The sequence below is a fragment of the Toxotes jaculatrix genome, chromosome 8 (genome assembly GCF_017976425.1).
Source record: "Toxotes jaculatrix isolate fToxJac2 chromosome 8, fToxJac2.pri, whole genome shotgun sequence".
Classification (NCBI taxonomy): Eukaryota; Metazoa; Chordata; class Actinopteri; family Toxotidae; genus Toxotes; species Toxotes jaculatrix.
The window spans coordinates 19,574,545-19,589,933 of record NC_054401.1 but is presented as its reverse complement, the minus strand read 5'-3'; the positions used below and the strand labels follow the sequence as shown (position 1 = coordinate 19,589,933).

The 15,389-nt window shown below is 40.5% G+C and overlaps 3 protein-coding genes across 3 annotated transcripts; 2 read left to right on the top strand and 1 right to left on the bottom strand.

Moving 5' to 3' along the window:
* Positions 1–869: 869 nt before the first annotated feature.
* On the bottom strand, positions 870–4,351 carry psma2a (proteasome 20S subunit alpha 2a). The gene is made up of 8 exons (XM_041045215.1): positions 4,241–4,351; positions 3,638–3,714; positions 3,219–3,351; positions 2,685–2,807; positions 2,492–2,573; positions 2,109–2,182; positions 1,948–2,005; positions 870–1,835 (listed from the first exon to the last, which is right to left on the bottom strand). The coding sequence occupies exons 1-8, from the start codon at positions 4,279–4,281 to the stop codon at positions 1,719–1,721; spliced, it is 705 nt and encodes a 234-aa protein (XP_040901149.1). The 5' UTR covers positions 4,282–4,351; the 3' UTR covers positions 870–1,718.
* A 581-nt stretch (positions 4,352–4,932) lies between these two features.
* Positions 4,933–6,580, top strand: mrpl32 (mitochondrial ribosomal protein L32). Its single transcript, XM_041044732.1, has 3 exons — positions 4,933–5,098; positions 5,200–5,396; positions 5,926–6,580. Exons 1-3 carry the CDS (start codon positions 5,002–5,004, stop codon positions 6,172–6,174), a joined length of 543 nt encoding a protein of 180 aa, XP_040900666.1. The 5' UTR covers positions 4,933–5,001; the 3' UTR covers positions 6,175–6,580.
* Positions 6,581–8,535: 1,955 nt separating this feature from the next.
* On the top strand, positions 8,536–10,126 carry zmp:0000000930 (telethonin). Its single transcript, XM_041044806.1, has 2 exons — positions 8,536–8,830; positions 9,166–10,126. Exons 1-2 carry the CDS (start codon positions 8,697–8,699, stop codon positions 9,524–9,526), a joined length of 495 nt encoding a protein of 164 aa, XP_040900740.1. The 5' UTR covers positions 8,536–8,696; the 3' UTR covers positions 9,527–10,126.
* The last annotated feature ends 5,263 nt before the right edge of the window (positions 10,127–15,389 follow it).

The following is a 15,389-nucleotide window of genomic DNA, read 5'->3' as shown; positions in this document are numbered from 1 at the left end:
TTAGAGTAGCATCACCCAGTCTAAATCTCTATAGCTGCTTTTATCTTGATCAAACCATCATAACATGCAAATTTTCAAAGTATGTCCATGGTAATAGCAATATGTCTCAAACTTTAACGTTTCTTCTAACCGAATAAATACAATTGTGATCAAGAAGTGTTTGCAGTTTACAGTGTGGTTATATTTATGTGATTATAAGCAGTACTGTAGAGTTGTTTGTGATATTTATGCATGTGTGGTATGTCTTGTATCCTTGTTTATATTTAGAAACTAGACTGTAATTAACATGACTTATGATTGGGTTATATAAAAATAAAGCAACAATCACTTCTCCAATCAATTATCCTTGTGACTGCATTATTCTACCTTCTCTGTCTTTAGAATATAAGCATTCCAGTCTTTTCTCCCAGTTTAAATACAACCCATAAATGGCAGTTTTCCACTTGCCAAAAAGTGCATTATCTACCATGTGACTGTGGATAACAGTAGTTGTCAGAAAGTTTTAGAGAAACAAAACTTGAATTCAAAAGCCCGACTTTAACATTAAGCAAACTGTAGAAACTGACCCGAGAGAATCAGATAAAACTGAATCGTGTTACAAAAAATATAGATCCATCTTTTTAATCAGTAAAAATGCTAATATAAGTCCTCACAGTAAAAGATCTATGGCTCTGGATATTTGATCTTGGCTAGGCGTGGACTTTGAATTGGAACAGTACTTGGGCTGTGAGTGCCCAAGTACAGAGGAAAACACAGACTGAGAAAAGCCTCATGTACTAACAGCGTATTTTACATGATTAATAAAAAAATGGCTTTGAGCTCCCATTTCTGAACAAAAAAACATAATTATTTAAAACACAGAGTCAAAATAAACTCATTATCTTTTATTTGAATGCAACAGATTACGGAGGAGAAAATACAAACTCTAGAATTGTTTCTAGCCTGAAAAAAAAAGTACATTGTGTAAAACTGCTATACAGGCAACCAGGTCCTGACTGTTAATTCTCAAAGCGTTCCATTGTATCCTCCCTACTTGCTCTCTTTTGTTTTTTCTCCTTCTAGTGTGTTTGAAGGGCACTGATGAAGTTGGGAGATTTGAGGGACACATCGATGTTCAGGATGAATAAATGACCCCCAAGACAGATGTGAGGCCATGGCTTTGTCTTAACAGCCTCTAATAGGTGTTAGCCTTGTTACAATTTAAACGTTTTGTTTTCTTGTACCATCACAGGCCATTTGTCACACTTAGTGATGGCGACTAGCAATCGAATCTTGAATAATTACGAAATGCAACAGTACTTGATTTGTAAACCGATAGCATTGCCACTGCAACAGTAATGACAGAGAAGAAAAGTGAAGGATTCAATGGAAGACTTGAGACTTCACTCATCTGAGCCCACATTCCTTTTCATATGCACAGTAGCCAGCTGTCACATTCCACATTAAAAGCCAGTTAGTTAAGTGCTGGCATGAGTCTGCCATCTCACGGCCACTGCTTGAGTTTGGTCAATGCTACTGTGAGTGACAGCGACATTAGCTGCACACACCCAAAAGCTGTATCTTTAAGCACCCCCCACTCTCCCCACATATTTTCATACCAGAAAACATGAATAACTGCTGTGGTTTACAAAAATGTGTGTCATGTGACCGTTGGCTACTGTGCTGCTGTGTCTGTCTTGAAATGTGGCCCGAGAGCCCCGTCACCAGGCAGGGTGTGTTCACGCAATGGCAGCCAGGTAGTCTTTCACCTCTGCTGGGGTGAGTCTTTTGAAGCCGGCCTCATTGCAGATCCCCACCTCAATGTTCTCCTCTGTCATCTGACCCTCGAAACTCTCCTTTAACAGAGACAGGGGAATGTAAATGACTGATAACAAAAAAGAGAAACAGTGCAACAACAAAGAGAGAATTCAGTGCCCTTTTTACTATTATTTATAGTAAACAATATACCTTCAATGTCAAGATGGCTGTGTGGATGGCGTCTTCCAATTCCAGATCATTGTTATACCTGGAGAAGAAAAACAAAGTGGTCATCTACCAACCTGTGTAGTGTTTATTAAGCTCAGCCCATTTATGATAACACACAGTATCATTTAATTGTGGACTCATACCTTTTCTCAAGGAATGTTTTTCCATTAACATAGTTCTTTCCCATGGCTGTGGCTTTCCATGCAAAATATGCACCCTGCCAAACAAGAAGACAAAAAAGAAGTTATACCTCTGACAGGAATGTGTGAGTGTTGAGGACATTCCACACAGACAGATATGTGCTATACTCTTAAGAAAGAGTATAACTAACAGATTGACGTCTTAGAAATATGAATATGAATATCTTCTGTCAAAGTTTTAAAACAATTAAAATAGAGACAATAAAATATAAGATTAATAAAATAAGATTAAACTATTACAGAACTTTGACTTATAAAGAGCACAGTTACTGAGGACAAACATTGTTTTTCAACAAATGTGAAAATGAGAGCATGATAAAACATACGGAGGGGTCTGACTGGAACAGGTAGGGGTGGTCTTCATCCCATCCAGCGATCAGCAACGATACACCAAATGGACGCACACCGCTGGAGGAGAAAACAAGACAGACTCCAGCTAAATATTCTGACTGAATACATTTTTACTTCTAGAATACAAAATAAGCATATACATGTTCATGTATTTTAGTGAATGCATACCCAGACTGTGTGTACTCCTGCATTACAGAGGCCACTCTCTGGACAAGCTGGCCTGTTGGAATTGGCTCCTGGTAAACCAGGAAGTACTGCTGTGCCAACTTCCGGGCTCGTCGCACTAAAACCCTGCAAGGAGGACATGACTCATTAAGCTTTCTGTATATGTCAGTAGTCACAAAAACTGTGATATCATAACATAAATCAATAGTTCACCATGGGGCCCATGGCTGCAATGCCAGGTCTCATTCACAATGAACAGTTTGAACAATGTTTTTCAACAGATGTTTCTAAAACCTCATATACTGCAGCACCAGAGATCAGCTGTCTGGAAAGTAGAATATCAACCTAAAACCTTTATGATATGCTTTGCAAAAACATTTCTGCTAGTGAATGATACAAGTTCAGTCTATTTTCACTTTCTTACTTTCACAATTTCTTCCCTCTATAGTGCATTTTGAAGCTGGTGGACATGACACAGAAACATACATCTTATCTGAGTTTAGAAAAGAAGGCCAAGCTGTTGGAAAGAGTCCTCACCTGTAGTCAGGCCCCATGCCACTGTAGACCATGCCTATGTGTTTAGTGATGGGCTCCACCTTATGGACACTCTGCTCATCGTACAGAATGGACTTCTGTTTCTTCTCTGTTGCCAGAACAACACCGTTGGAAGCTGGAAATCAAGGAAAATATCACAGTTAGTGTATTCACAAATCCTAACCGATAATTTATTCTAACTTGTTTCACTTGTGTAATGTATAGCATGGTAATGAATACAAGTAAATATTATACACCTTTCCAAGCAGTGTTGTTGTTGCATCTTCTGACTTTAAATTGATGTGGTTTATGCACCAATTAAATCATAACTCTTTTATCATCTTTTATCTCCAAGGTTATAACCTTGAAAGGCCTGTGACCCAGTTTTGTTCCAAAACCCACTGGTTTCCAGAGGTCCATACCTTTGATCCCAACCGAGGGAGCTCCGGCTGCTACAGCTGCCAGGGCATATTCAATCTGGACCAGTTTCCCCGAAGGGCTGCGGGAAGAAACATAGAATGTTGAGTTATTGTGGTATAACTGGAAAGTGAAGTCGACTTTATTAAATGCAGATAAAATAACAACTTTGAGGACTGAGCGTTTACAAACAACAAAGGCGAAACTGAAAGTAAAAGCTAAAAGAACTGACTCATTTGAGCTAACTTACAGCTAGCTAAGCTAAAACTAGCCTTTAGCATGTAAAAACCGACCTGATTCACTCTGTTCAGTTACTGGCTCAAAATCCAACAATTTATGGAGCTTTTATTACCGGCATGAGAAGGGTACCGTCACTTTACCGTTTGATTTAAAAACCCGTTCACCGCCATGCTAACAGTTAACGTTAGCCGATTCATTGCACTACCTGGCAATGACAGTGCATCAACTACAGCGGCTGCCAGGCGGCTCTTTTCAAATTAAAACAGAAAACCGTGCATACGACTTATTAAACTGCTATTCAATAACAACCACCGCAGCTTGCAGGTTTATTTCTTTTAATCAGAATTTTAATTTTTAACAAAGTTTACCTAAATGTGGTGAGAGAGAAACTGTAGCCTCGTTCCGCCATCTTCTTCTTCTTCTTCTTCTATTCTGTGTTGCCTGGAGACTTGGAAATCATCTTCAGAGTGTGTATACTGCCACCTATAGAGACTGTACGCCAACCACCACCCCGAGTGTTATCACTCTACAGATAAAAAGAGTAAATGATCATTAGGGCCCGAGCACGAAATTCGTGGGATGCCCTATTGTAACTGAAGGAATTATTTGAATTTGAAATACATACATACATACATACATACATACATACATACATACATACATGCATACATACATACATACATACATGCATACATACATACATACATACATACATACATACATACATACATACATACATACATGCATACAAACCCAAAAAAACTATGAAAAAGTAAAATTTCTCATTCTAGTTTTATTTTCAACTGAAAATACAAATGATCAATGATTCTATTATTAGTTCAGTCTGGACAGCGCATGAAAGCTCACGGAGAACAGACGTAATTTGGTTTAGAGAATTAACCTGGAAACATTGGAAAGACCTGCCATCGTGTTGAATTGCTGGAGGAGTGTATTTTGTAAAATTGTCCGATAGATGGTAGTAAAACGGCTAAATCCATCTTGCCTACCTGAAATGAAATAGAAGAAGAAGTCTTGCCTTTTTGTTGTCGCTGTATAATGACGTGCTGAATCTCAGTGACCGTGAGCCGTCTGACATGTTGGAAAGAGAGGAAACGTGCTGACAACTAAAATGATGAATTTAGCCGCTTTAGTTCACAGCCTCAGACGCTCTTTGCTACACATCGAGAGCAGACTTCTGCAGGCGGCTGGACTAGACCGACACCTGGGTGAGTTTACTGACCGGAGCTCAGGACGTCAGCTAACGTTACTGAACTGACTGCCGTGGGCTGCAGTGATAAGAAGTTAACAGTGTTTTCCCTGTGTGCAGCTCCAGCTCTGGCGGTTAATGGCCCCAGCCTCCTGCCTCAGGTCGGCCAGGAGCATCAGCTAGAGGAGCAGCAGTGTCCGGAGCAGCCCCCTGGCCTCCTGGACAGCATCTTATGGATGGCAGCTCCCAAGAAGAGACGCACTATAGAGGTCAACCGCACCAGAAGGAGAGCTGACAGCAAACTCCTAAAAGTCAAGGTAGACTGGATGCTTCAGTTAATGTTCACATGAAGAGTGGATACAGTCTGGTTTTAGTGTTTCTGAAACTGCTGATCTCCTGGGATTTGCACACACACATCAGGCTTTAGAGTTTAACTCAGAATGGGCAGACTGAGCTGACAAAAAGTATACAGCAACTCTGGTAACCACTCCTTAGAGCTGTGGTGAGCAGAAACAGTATAAAACCAGGTCTGGTTCCTCTCCTGTCAGCCAAGAAGACAAATCTGAGGCCTCAGTGGGCACAGGCTCACTAAGACCGGACAGCTGAGGACTAGGAAAGGTGGTGGTGTAATGGTGTGAGGAATATTTTCTTGGCTCAATTTGGATCTTAAAAACAGTCAGTTGTTTTTTGAATGCCACAGCCTGAGTATTGTTGCTGACCATGTTCATCATAGCCATAAATCAGTATTGTTGTATATATTTACCAATAAGTAACAAGTGTGTTCCCTTGACATAGTTTGACCCATAGTCTTCACTCTCTCTGCCTTTTTCCGTCTCCCTCCCTCAGACCAACATTGAGCCGTGTCCAGAGTGCGGCCACTTGAAGCAGAAACACATCATGTGTGGCTTCTGTTACGCTAAGGTGTGCAGGGAGACTTCTCTGATTCGTCAACAGATTCAAGCTATGGAAGGAGGCCCGCTGAGGGCGCCGACTGTGGAGACGGTTGTGCTGTATGAGGGTGAGACTCCAAGCCAGCAGGACAAAGACAAGAGGATAGTGGAGAGAACGAGGAAGAGACCTGCCTGGTTCAGCTAATGACGCTGTGTTGTACCTTCAGTTTGACTCAGGTCTGGTCAGATACATACTTTATCTGATATAGTGAACAGCATGTTTTTGTCTGGGCTGTTATCCAGTAAATGAAAGATGTAGATGTGTCAGTTTTGTTTCCACAAACATAACCTATAAGGGTATCAGCTTGTTTGATCAGAAGCAATACATCTTCAGATATATCTGCGACCATACTATACTATATCATTCTAATCTAAAGATTTGGTGGTTCACACAACCATATAGTTTTTGGTGCTGTTAGTATCAGACATCATTGTTCATTTTTTGTTTTCTTTTTTTCAACCGTTCTTCAGACTTGAGTCTGAGAGAAGTTCACTGTATATTTGAATGTTTGACAATAAATTCCTTATTTGAAAAAAAGAATCTTGAGTATGAACTTGGTTTACCTTTAAAAAATAAATGCAACCATTCAAAATGGAACATTTTGTTACTTTATGAGATGTGACCAAAAATCACCACCTACATGGGGATGATTGTTATCATCTTCTCCTTTTAAGATCACAACTTTGATAACCCTTAAGTAAAACATGGCCCAATTGTGTGAACCAATACCAGCCTTAAATGAGACACAGATATAATCTGCTCATCAGTAACACAAATGTGGTTTTATCATAAATAATCAAGGACTGAGAAACTACATGGAATCTAATTTTGTTGAATGTAATTTTGAACATTTGATGTAAAAATCTGTGCAGCTGATACATAACAATACCATAAATATACCAGTGTCACAGTAATATTCCTGCTCATAATAATTATCAACATTCTGTGTAGCCTGCTTGGAAAACTAATTACCACTTCTAAACGTGATGAGATGCCTGTGTTTCTTTGTAAATGTGCATTCATGTTGCTACAGCAATGTCCATTAGTCAGGATTCAGCATCAAACTGAAGTCAAGTAACACTGGTCCCTGTTCCCCTGGGACAGACTGTTTTTGCTGGGATGAGTCCAGCATACCTTCCACTGCCTCAGTCACGCCATCGTACACCCTCTGATTTAGTTTCACCCTCACAGTTTGAGGAAACTCATGCTGCCAATATCCCTGTGACGGCAAGATTGTTCAAGTTTAATGGTGATATTCTGTCAAGGAGCCTCAAATATTTATGGTGCACTTGAGTAAAAAAAAAAAAAAACAGTTCACTTGTGGGGGTATAAGTCACTGAAACTCACAGAAATGTAGTGAAGTTGAATGTTTTATCAAATGACCTTTTAATCCGTCACACATTTGAAAGTCTAGATCAGAGGTGTCCAAACTGTTCCACAAAGGGCCGGGTGGCTGCAGGTTTCTTTTCCAACCAAGCAGCAGCACACCAGACTTGACTCATTTAATCAACTGATCTCAGTCTTCAGACAGCTGTGTGAACTGTGTGCTCTTCATTGGTTGGAACAAAAACCTGCAGCCACACAGCCCTTTGTGGAAAAGTTTGGACACCCCTGGTCTAGATATCTCTCTTTAACATGATGCTACAGCTCTAATCCTGCTATGTTTATCTGTCCTAGTAAACTTTCAGTGTGCATCACAGTCGTTGACCTGCCTCTTAACCTTCCTTTACATCTGTCCATCATAACGATAACAAAAGCACACTGGGAGCACATCTGTTCAACTCAGGACTCTCATCTCATTATTACAGTTAACCATTCTGCTCCCTTCACACAGATTGTAGGTGTAACGGTGGTGACAGGTGAAGCTTATAAAAATTAGTCACTCACACACATCGTCTTTGCAACCCTCAGCATGAATTTGGCCAATGAGCTGACGTAGCTTTGGGTTAATGAGTTTGAGGATTACTGCTGTCAGTCAGTGATCTGATTGCCTTCAGCTGTTTCTTCCCTGTGATGTGATCCACGTGAGAGACATCTGAGGAGCGTGTGTGTGTGTGTGTGGGGTACTTACTCTGACCCAATGGGATGACTCTTGGATCTATCTTATTCTGACAGATTAGTCATTTCATATTTCTGTCAACACACACACACACATTTACATGTCCCCAACATATACAAACATTCAAGTACTCTGGGGTAAGTTGCACTCCACTGTGCACTGGTTAGGACTGTGTACTTGCTTCTTAATTTATTTTGTACCAAAAAAAACACAAAACAACAACAACAACAACAAAAAAAAAAAAAAACGCTGTTTGATGATTCACATTTAACTTTCATCTGGATTCATCTGGTTGGCTCCAGTCAGTCGGAAAGAGCTAAAGCTCCTTTTCAAATGAAAACCAACCTGCAGGATGCCTTAATGGGACATTCATTACATTCACTATAATGTGATACAGACGTGTAAAAATAGAAACAAGGCTCAATATTTAAGACATTGCCTAACACACACAGACACACATCTCAGACTTCCTGATACACACAGAGACACATAAATTGATGGTGACACATGATTGCTTGTAGCCTTCTTTTCCCATGAGTCTTCTTCAAGTCAAGTTGGACTGAGGTAAAAAAGGACATTTGTCACAAACACTTGACACAATCACGCCATGAACTGTGTGAGCAGAGGAGGCTCCTACCTGGTGAACTCCTGCTGTGATCTTCACGAGGACGACCAGTGGAGGAAAGAGAGCTACCAAGCTTGTTGGCTGAGCCTGGTCATTGAAACAAGGCCACAGTACAAGTAGGTTGTCCTCATTCCGCATCCCGCTTTATTCTACATAGTCTAACTGTTGATTCACACAATGAAAACTGGGGCTGAAAACTCTTGCTATACTGCTTTGTTTGGTCTGAGAACTTCTAACAAGTTGCACTGACCTGATCAGTGGTATCACTGCTTGTCTGTTGCCTGTGACAGCTAAAGGAAAACACCAGAAAATCTGTGATGTGATGTGCACAGAAATGCGACCAGCTTCCAGATTTCACCTGATCAAGAGCAGTAGAACAGCAGTTTTCTTTAGTTTTCTTACAGAGAACTGGATTAAAAATCATTAATGTGGTGTATTCACTGTGTCCCAGGCTGACACTCTCAGAGACAGACAGCGTCCGCAGAGAGAGTTATAAGCAGCAACAGGTGGTCCACTTCATGGCGGAGAGGAGTCCCAGACAGACACTGAGACTGGGCAGTCACAATGGAGCCATGAAAGAGCACCACCTTCCCTTCTTTAGGCCCAGCAGGGACTCATATCATGCCAGAGCCACCTTTGGGTGCAAAGAAGAAAAGCCAGCCGTAGTAGAGAGGGTGAATAATGGAGTGGATGAACAGAAAGTGACTGGCATAACTGATGACCTGAGAAAGCCACTCAGAGAGAACTTCAGAGCTTCGAGCCTGATGTCTTCTCCAAGGGAAATCTCTCACCGAGTGCAGAGGAGGGAGTGAAGCAGGGAGGTGCGGTGGAAGAGCTTCTCACATTACAGCACAGAAAATACAACAGAGTCTTTGTTCTTTTAATTCACATACTGGTACTTGTAAATTTAAATTTGCTTAGAAATTGTAAGAACCATTGAAACTATGACAAAAAAAATTACCTCCTTATGAAAAGAGCCTTATGACTATTGTTTTTATGTTTATAAACTCCAAGATCTCACATCTGCTAAGTAACTTCATATTTCAGTGTCATCCAAACAAAAGTCTTAGATGAAAAGAAAAACTCTAGTATTCTAAAACTGAGTATTCGAAGAGATTCACTGAATTTATTTTTCATAATTAAATTACTATATTATTATGTTAAATCATGTTTGTTCTGTAACATGAAAAAGTGCAGTGACATGCTGTATTATACTGTCGATGTGAACACATTCTGAAGCGGATTATTTAGGGATTACTGTATGCTGTTCTCCAGGAAAATATATTTTTGTCATTGTCAGTGATCGTCAAGCTTCACGAAAAAGCTGCCTGACCTTTATTCTGCTTTCTGTTTTACATGGTGTCAAAGTTAATAAAATTGTTCTGTTGGAGAATATACAATAAATAACTTAACATGCAGATGAATGTTAATGTGTCTGTTCTTTCTATTTGTTCCAGTTCCATACTGTTATTCTAATTTGTGCAGTATGAGCTTCCACATCACATTTTACATCAGTCTTCAGAATACAAATCCAGTGGCAGCACCCCCTTGTGGTAAAACAACAACATTGTCCAGGGACACCCTGTGAGCTGAAATAATACTTCGGTAAATTTAGGCAGTGCTTTTGAGACTATGAGGAGAAAACATGAACAACCCAGAAACCCAGTTTTTAAACTAAAAATGTATTTGAAGGATTGCACAGAATGGTTGGCGGCGTTACATCCAGCACTTATTCACCAAGGTATCGTCAAAACTCAACAATGCAGAGACGTTGTCTAACCTAATAAAAATTCGACAGATTCAGATAATCCTTCCATTACAGTTAATTCCATTAAGTGGCTTTTTGTAGTAATTTGCTTAGATGTTGCAGAACTAAGCACTACTTTGTGCGCTGTTCCCTCATTTAAATTCACAAGCACCTTCAGTAGTCTCCAGGTGAACTGAGTTGTGTCTGATTCGGGGATCCCTCTGTGTCGATGGGGCCTGTGTTGGGGCTATTTAGGAGCCTGTCCTTTTTTTGTCTCTCTCTAATATGCCAGTTGTGGGCTGATGAGGAGTCCTGTGTTGGGTCTGATTTTGGCATCTCTCTCTCCTCCACCGCCCCCCCCATTAGCTTTATTGACAGAACAGAAACCTACACACCAAATTTTTAATTGCGTGGTGGACAAGGTCAGTGGCAGAGAGACGACTCACCCAGTTTGGGTATGTTTTCTTAATTTTCCATCTAGTGGTGATGATGAATGTCTACTTGTTTCAAATTAGTCATTGTGAGTGATGTTTTCAGGAAACTGTTAACGTAACTGAGGTATTCTTATATGTTTATAACAGGGATTGCAGTTGTCCTTGTGGATGACAACTTTAGCTGCTGCACGTTAACTAGCAAAAGGTTAAAGGATGAAATTTAAATATATTGTTAATGGCAACTTTCGACCACAATAATTTTTAAATGATACCATAGGTCACTTAAAATGATCATCAAGTCCAAAGTGCCATACAATTTGCAGAATGATATATGATTATGCTTATGTATACTGACACCTATACCACTAGGAATATTCATTAAAATCATCCTTCAGCATGTGAATAAACATAACAATATATGCTAATTGGCAGTGATTTTTCTCTGTAGATAGGCATCTATCAGTGTTTGATTTGCCTGTTTATTTATTTTAAATTTCTCCATTGATGTAACATGTTTTCTTTTCTGCCAGGTCCCTGCTGCTGCAGTTCAGGGCTCCAGGAACTTTCACTTCTCCATCTATGGCAAAAAGAAAAATGCCAAAGTATCAGATGATGTGAGTTTGATTTGCTCTTTTATTTAGATCAGTATTTAAAAGGGAAATTCAGGCAGATGCATAATGTCCATAGATGTACATTGGTAGAAACATTAGTCTGAATGTACTCAGTATGTTCTCTGCATGTGGTGTCAATATCAGAGTTATTGCTGTGAAAAATATAAAATGATGGCTTCAAACTGTCCTTGAATTATGCAAACCCACAACACTCCTTGACTGATAATGGAGATTCAGCTTCCAGTATGAGAAAATTGTACATCACTCTAAGTTTTATAGTAACTTCATGTCTTCCTTGTCTTCAGATCTCTACTCAATACCCAGTTGTGGATCATGAGTTTGATGCTGTGGTGGTAGGAGCTGGAGGGGCAGGACTTAGGGCAGCCTTTGGCCTGTCAGAGGTAGGCATTGTTGTAGCCGAGCAGCTGCTGCGTATCGTTCCCAGCGGGACGCAGGACTGGGAAAAGTTCATGAGCCCAGTAGAGTTGGAGCACCTTCTGGAGTCCAGTAAGTCACACACATGATAAAACACATTCCTTTGTTAATAATAAACAGCATTTAGTGTTAATGATCAGTGTTTAAGACTAAGAATGACTCATGGAAACACTGCAGTCAGACTCTGGCTCGCTCTGAAATTTGTTTCATTCTGCTTTAAAAATATAACGTCTAAAGTTTAAATTGATTGTTAGATTTTTTTTTTCCCCAGAAGAAAAACAAATTGCTTGTCACTGATTGGCTCATCAGAAGCGGCAGGTTAAATCAGGAATAAATACATTAATGAGAGCACCAGATGAGAATTTCATCATTTAAGGGGCAGGACTCCGTGTCCTGTCTCATCACTAAATTTGAGTTTAATAAAGAAAAATTTAATTGTCCTCTCACATAAACCACATATTACTAGTCATTATTTCTCCTTATGGACTTTGAAGTAAATGTACATTGATGTTGGTTTTTTACATAATTGAGTTTAATTTTAGAAACTTCAGAGGCTGGAGTTCAGTGACGTAACCAGCCATTGAAATTAATTAAAAGACAAATGCTGTCTCACACAGCGACTAAATGTCATTTCACAATAAAATGTGACAATGTGTCATAAGAAGCTGCTTGCACAAACAGCCTATGGGATAATTTTTTAATCGAAGGTCTCCAAAAAAGAGGGGTCTCAGGAGCGTTGAGCTCTCAAAGAATGCATACTGTGAGGTCTGCCAGTGTGCTGATCATGTTTGCTTAGAAAACTGACTGAATTCTGTGCAGTACAATCCCTCAACCCATCATTTCATGTTGAATTACCTTACCTTAATTACCCTAAAATAATAAAAGATTGGTATGAACCTATAAAAGGCTTTATAAGGTAATGGTTGTCGGTAAACTTTTAGTAACAACAATTCTGTGAGGTGGTATCTGTGTTTCAGTGAGTTAATTTATTGTGAGCAGGTGGATACTCTGTTTACTGATACTCTGTCCTGCTTCACACAAATGATGAAAACTTTACAGTCATTATATAAAATTACATGTATCAAACAAAAGATCAGTTACAGGGTTGAATTATAACAGAAAACACTGAAAAAAAATACTATGATAAGTTAATGTGCATTGCACATGCCGTATTAAAACATGGACAGAGCGCAGTAAACAACTAACTGACAACACAGAATCTTTAAGAAAGTATCCAAAACAGGAGGAAAACGGTTGTACCACAAAGTCTTAATATATTTACAATATGTGGGAAAAAATGAATGTATCGTGTGAAAATCCTGCTGCTAATGAGGCAGAAAATTGTGTGGAGACAGAATACAGTTGTAAAGTAGGAGTTTTCAAGATGAAAATCAGCCCCAACAATGATTGTTGTACTGCACAGTAACATGTTATATATCAGCATTGTGCACTGAGTACATTATACAGTTAACACTTTAACTTCAGTTCTTCAATTCTAAATTCAGGACTTAAACACTGTGGTACTTCAACCTTAAGGTGAGAGAAGGATCTTAATATTTCCTCTGGCACTGCTTATTCTTCTCTTTTAGAAAGCAACTTCAAGAATGACAGATGAGGAAGAAGACATCATGGATGACATCGTCAACACACTCGTCCCAAATGTCATTGAACGGGCTGCCGCGAATCTCAGCGAGCTGAATCAATTAATCCAGCTCTGGGATGCAGAAGAACATGCAACTACTGAAGATGACAAAAATGAATCCTCATCCGATTGTTCCAGACAACAGAAGGTGCAGAAACACCTAACAAGGTTTTTTGCAATGCGTCGAGTGTTTGCTGAACATCTTGGGGATCCAATATATGAAGAGGACGAACACATCGCCTGCATGTCCTCTCCAGCCCAAGACATCACATCAGAAGAGAGTGAGATACTAGCTTCCTCTGCCTCCTCTTCCTCCTGCCTTTCTGACAGCAAATCCAAAAAGCCAGCTGGCAAGTCTTTTTTCAAAAAGATGAAGTCAGCATGTAAGAAGAAGTTCAGCAGGAAGCTGGCCAAGAAAGCCAAAGAAGAGGACACCACAGAGACTGATATCAAAGTCACCCCTCCAGCCACCACCATCTCATGTCCATCATCCAATCAGGTGGATGAGTTCACTCAGCCAGAGAACCAACTGCTGGCTGAAAGTCCAAAAGACTTTCAGGAGGAAGAGACAAATCAAAAATCCACAGACTCTTATGATGAGGTTCTGAGGGCCGCTGCTGACACTGATCCGGTTGACAGCTGTTCTGAGGCCTCTGTGAAGACCCCCAGTCAGACTTCATCTGCTTCATCTTTGTACACCACCTCAGCCATCTTTGAGGCAGCAAACACAATAGTTGCCCAAGTGATTGAGGAGGCTGTTAAAACACTGGAGCGCATGGATTCTTACAGCAGAGCCAAAAAACCAGCCGGCAAGTCTTTTTTCAAAAAGATGAAGTCAGTATGGAAGAAAGCCAAAGAAGTTTCAGTCAGAGCTTCACCCAAATTGGACCCGACTGTCGAGAAAGAAGAGGACACCACAAACACACCTTCAACCACCACCATCTCATGTCCATCACCCAATCAGATGGATGAGTTCACTCAGCCAGAGAACCAACTGCTGGCTGAAAGTCCAAAAGACTTTCAGGAGGAAGAGACAAATCAAAAATCCACAGACTCTTATGATGAGGTTCTGAGGGCTGCTGCTGACACTGATCTGGTTGACAGCTGCTCTCAGGCCTCTGTGAAGACCCCCAGTCAGACTTCATCTGCTTCGTCTCTGTACACCACCTCAGCCATCTTTGAGGCAGCAAACACAATAGTTGCCCAAGTGATTGAGGAGGCTGTTAAAACACTGGAGCGCATGGATTCTGACAGCAGAGCCAAAAAACCAGCTGGCAAGTCTTTTTTCAAAAAGATCAAGTCAGCATGGAAGAAAGCCAAAGAAGTTTCAGTCAGAGCTTCACCCAAATTGGACCTGACAGTCAAGAAAGAAGAGGACACCACAAACACCCCTCCAACCACCACCATCTCATGTCCATCACCCAATCAGATGGATGAGTTCGCTCAGCCAGAGAACCAACTGCTGGCTGAAAGTCCAAAAGACTTTCAGGAGGTGGAGACAAGTAAAATATCCACAGACTCTTATGATGAGGTTCTGAGGGCCGCTGCTGACACTGATCTGGTTGACAGCTGCTCTCAGGCCTCTGTGAAGACCCCCAGTCAGACTTCATCTGCTTCATCTTTGTACACCACCTCAGCCATCTTTGAGGCAGCAAACACAATAGTTGCCCAAGTGATTGAGGAGGCTGTTAAAACACTGGAGCGCATGGATTCTTACAGCAGAGCCAAGAGACCAGCCGGCAAGTCTTTTTTCAAAAAAATCAAGAACGTGTGGAAGAAAGGATCTGGCAAAAGGCGTAGGGAGGT